Genomic DNA, 4,771 nt, shown 5'->3' with positions numbered 1-4,771 from the left:
TCCCCCTTATTATGCTGCTGTCATCGAGGATGTAAAGTTCCAAATGAGGTTGTGGTTCTCTAGATGCAGAGTTTTGGTATGTAAAAGAAAAGCAAACCATGTTGCACATGAACTGGCCAGGCTAGGCCATCATTGTAATCTTGAGACCCTCTGGTGGGACTCCAATGTATCTGCCCTTGTGCCAGCCGTTGCAGTGGGCAAAATGCCTACTAAGTATTAGTAATATAGTTGTTGCTTTCCCTTAAAAAAGAATATACTGTAGGTGCTTGTGTATTAAGTCAAGGCACTTTTAACTCGTTCTTGTTTCTTTCTTGTGGACCATTTATAATTGTGTGCTCAGGATATATTATGTACTGCTATGTTATTTGGATATATCTACTGCTGCCATTTTTCTTCACATTTTAGTCTGGTTTGCCTAATATACTAGCATGAAATTAGCATTGCTGAATCCTTGAATAAAAGGTAACAACATATCTTGTTCTTTGTCCCCTCAATATGGAAGAGTCATGAGAAAATTGGGTAGGGAGAACAGTCTTATGTAAGGTGAAAATGGAGATAATAAATGTTTGCTTGGACAAGGGGGTTTATCAGTTGGAAATCATATGTATGATTTTGCTCAATGTGTAAATATGGCATCATTTTGACCAATGTCTTGGTACATATTTTATTGTTCACTAGACTTCAAAATAATGTTCCACTTGATCTTTTGTGATTCCGTAGTGTAGCACGGGCATCTTACTAGTAATATATAATCTTCAGTTCTTCACCTCTGTTCATTCATTAGGCTATTTCTTTGGTTTGTATTCCACATGTGCAGGTTGTTCTCTGTTCTTCAGGATGGTCGACGCGGTGGGTAGCGTCGCGAAGATCGTCGGGGTGGCTCTCAAGATCAAGGAGGCGGCCAACACGGTCCACCAGAACAAGAAAGACTGCCACCACATCAAGAGGCGCGTGGAGATACTTGACAAAACGCTTTCGCACCAAGAGAACAACACGGAGCTGATGGAGGACTCCGCGGTGACGGCCGCGCTCAAGGCGCTCGGCGAGCTGCTCGCTGAGGCGCTCGAGGCCGTCACCGAGTGCCAGCAGCCGTAACATCCCAAATTTTCAATTTAGAATATTATACATTAGATCATCACTGCATATCATATTTATTGCTTTTGGACTGATCCAGAAATTCTACGCAACTCAACGACCCACGGAGAGAGTTGGGGATTTCGTTATTTTCATATTTGAGTTTTTTCAAATTTTGAAAATAGGATCATTTAATTTTAATTATTTTATCTTCAATTATTTCTATTATAAAAATATGAGAGAGGGTATAAAATGACTTTCTCAAAATAAAAAAATATTGAGGATTTGATAAAAAAATCAAATAAGATTTTATTTCTGAGTTTTGGCTAGTTTATTTGAATTTAGAAAAAATTGCACGTTTTTCAAAACTGCATTTTAGGGCCAAGAAAATGTTCATCTCGTTCTAAATATTTTATATAGGCGGTGAAAATCTATTTTGGCATTTTTAGAATTTTATTTTATTTCCTAGAATTTTCTTAGTTTCGGCGGAATATGTTTAAAAAAAATACCGCGTGCCCGACTGGGCCGAAAGCCCAGCCGAGCCAGGCCAGGCCCGCGCCGCCGCCGGCTTCCCCCGCGGGAGTCCGACCGCCCGCCGCCGCCGAGTCCGGCCGGGGCACGCCTCCCGAGGCCGACCCCGACCTAGCGCCCCCTTCCCCAAGCCGGACGCCACCCCCCCTCTTAAATACCGCCGCCGCCGCCGCCTCACCCCGCCACCTCGACCCGCCCCGCCTCCCGCCGCCGTAGCCGCTGCTCGCCGCCGCTTACCGCGCCCGCCGCTTGCCGCGCCCGCCGCCGCCGACGCCCGCGCCCCCTTCCGCCGACGCCACCCCACCCCACCCCGCCGGAGCCCCGAGTCCCGCCGGAGTCCGACGAGGTAGCCGCGCCGTTCGCCGCCAGTTTTCTGAAGAAAACCAATTCGGTTTTTATTTCAAATTGTAGGTTTTTTTAATTTTTTTGATCGGTTTTATCGGTTCACTTATTTAGCGAGCGTTAACTCGTTTAACGGACGAGTTCACCGTTTAGTTTCAGTTAACGAACGTTCGTTCATTATTCTGTTCGTCAGTTTTTTTTCTTTTCTCGGATTTTCTATGATTATTTCTGATCGCGATTTCTGATCCGGTTTTCGTTTTAGTATAACTTTTCGCTCGTTTATCGGAATCAGGCGATTCAAGCGCCTAGAGTATCGTCTCGAAACCCTCTTTCCGTTTAACCAACTCAAACAAGTTTTTGCTTCTGTAAAATTTGACTTAGGTCTAGATTAGCAAACGAAGCTTGTTTCTTTCGCCGTTTGACTTTCGTTGTTTCGTTCGATTTGTTTTCTTTTGCAAACCGGAGTTCTTAAGTTGAACTTTCTGGTTAGATCTCTTATTTGAGTTTTACCTGTGCATAATATGAGTGCTTATTGTATGCTTGTTTGTTTGCGATAGAGTACCCGGAGTGCGCCGCTTGCTACTTTGAATCTCTAGGTTTCACGGATCATCAGCAAGGCAAGTAACACTTTGATCATACCTCTTAATACCCAGTTTTATTGCATTAGATCAATCCTCAAACAATTGCATGAATAGGATTTGATTAATATGTGGGTTTTGGGAAGTAGATGATGTAGTACCTATTACCTGTTTTAATTATCAAACCTTTGAGAGTTACTTCTACGTTTGCTTATGCCATGCTATGCTAGTAGAAGTGGATTGGGTGAGTGTTTCCATGACAGATGTGAGATTGTTATTTAATGGTTTACTTAAGATGGCAACTTTAATACACATCTGGGTGGATTGAGACACCTGGGTATTCCAGCGATTGCCTGTATTTCATTATGGACCACCACCCAGGCTCAAAGGGACCATAAGATTATTCATGCTAGAAACTTCCGTGTGCAGCCACAAGCTACTATGGGCTCTAGCATAGCTGATTAAGTCATGCGAACTCTTACAGTGGTAGACTAGCAGATGTACGGGAAAGTAGGTGTAACTGTCTACCCGATCGTAAGGTTCTAGCACTTCTGAAAGACTATGTCTAGGTCATCCGTTTCTCAAACACCATGCAGTGCGAGAATCCAACGGAGGAGAATGAGTCTTGTGGGGAAAAGTGCGCAAACCTCTGCCGAGTGTATAAACTAATCATGATTAGCCGTGTCCCCGGTTATGAACGTCTTGAATATCTAGTACTTGGATTATCATGTGAATCTCATCATGTGACCTTAATTAATTTTGTTGGGTTTTATTGATGATGCTTAATTGGGATTGAGAGGGTGTCTACACTCTCAATGTTTAACAACCACCATGATAGTTAAATAAAAATTTAATGTTTGCAGTAGGGAAAAATTGGCTTTACGCAAAACTGTAACCATAAAGCTTTCCACTAGCCATATATGCATGTAGTATAGTCTATTTCTGCTCATTACTCTCTATGTGTTACATTGCCAGCATATTCCATATACTGACCCGTTTTCGGGCTGCAACGTTCATGTTGCAGACTTTTCAGATGACGAGTAAGGTGCCTTAGGTCGTGGTTCTATACTCAGTGATGCCGCTGGAGTTGATGGACTCACTTATCTTCCAAGTCTTTCGCTGTTATCGTTATTAGATGGCCTTAAGCCATATTATTTGTAATAAGTTCTCTTTTGAGACATTTGATGTAATAAGTGTGTGATTGCTACTCTATTATAAATCCTTCCAGTACTGTGCGTGTCAGCATTACTGATCCAGGGATGACACTGAAGCACAGCGATCAGACTGGTTGAGGTCTGGTCGCTACAGCAGCAGAGGTGCGTCGTCTGCGCTTTCTACACCACCGGGAGGCTGTCCCGAAAGCTGGGCAAGATGGAGCAGCGTATATCGTACCTGAACTTCGACGCGATGCTGACCATCATGAGCTACCAGCTGCTCAGGAAATTGCATGACGGTGTTCCACCACATTCGCGCACACAGGTCTGATTACTAATTAATTACCACCTCTTGCTTCTTTTTTCTGTGGCATCTCTAAACGATAATTCAATTAATCTAGATGAAACGAGTGTACATTTTGTTTCTTCACAAACAAAAGTAGTACTTTCTGTCTTCCACCATGCCATGCATGGCATGTGCATTTGGAAGTTTCAGATTTACTCTCCTGGTACCCACACACCATTTCAACGACCGAGTGTGCCACAAAAGGTAGTAAGGATAATACTAATTGTATGCTAAATCATATCGACCAGACATGTGGATACCCCTATATATATGTACTCCCTCCATGCCAAAATAAGTGTCATTGATTTTAATATTAAGTCTCCGACGCTTAATGTCCATGGGAGTGACTATTTTTCCATAGTCCTAGAAATAGTTATTTGATTATTTCTTAGTCGATATATATAGGCGTGCGATGAAGACCATTTCATCTCTTTGTACTGGTCTGAACCTCAGTTATTAGATTGGATGGTTCTTAGTGTCGACATAGAAATTCTTTCATTTTGTTTTGTCACAAAAGTACTTTCTGCCTACTACCATACATGACATGTGCGTTCTGGAAATATTCAGATTTACTCTGGTGCAACACACACACACCATTGCAACTGACTCCGGCACAAAAGGTAGTAAGGATGGTACTGATACCGTTGCATGTATGACATATGTGGTGCATAAACGATTGAACAATATTAGTGGAATTATATCTACCAGACATGTGGATACCCCGGGCAACAACAATTTTTGGATAA

The 4,771-nt window shown here is 42.6% G+C and overlaps 1 protein-coding gene across 1 annotated transcript; it reads left to right on the top strand.

Moving 5' to 3' along the window:
• The first annotated feature begins 837 nt into the window (after positions 1-837).
• On the top strand, positions 838-4,010 carry LOC147988351 (uncharacterized). Its single transcript, XM_087534612.1, has 2 exons — positions 838-1,071; positions 3,819-4,010. Exons 1-2 carry the CDS (start codon positions 838-840, stop codon positions 4,008-4,010), a joined length of 426 nt encoding a protein of 141 aa, XP_087390738.1.
• Positions 4,011-4,771: the final 761 nt, after the last annotated feature.

This window comes from Triticum urartu, chromosome 1A (assembly GCF_056163025.1).
Source record: "Triticum urartu cultivar PI428250 chromosome 1A, HENAU_Tu73, whole genome shotgun sequence".
Classification (NCBI taxonomy): domain Eukaryota; kingdom Viridiplantae; phylum Streptophyta; class Magnoliopsida; order Poales; family Poaceae; genus Triticum; species Triticum urartu.
The sequence above is the reverse complement of the archived record's forward strand: the minus strand, read 5'-3'. Positions and strand labels throughout refer to the sequence as shown.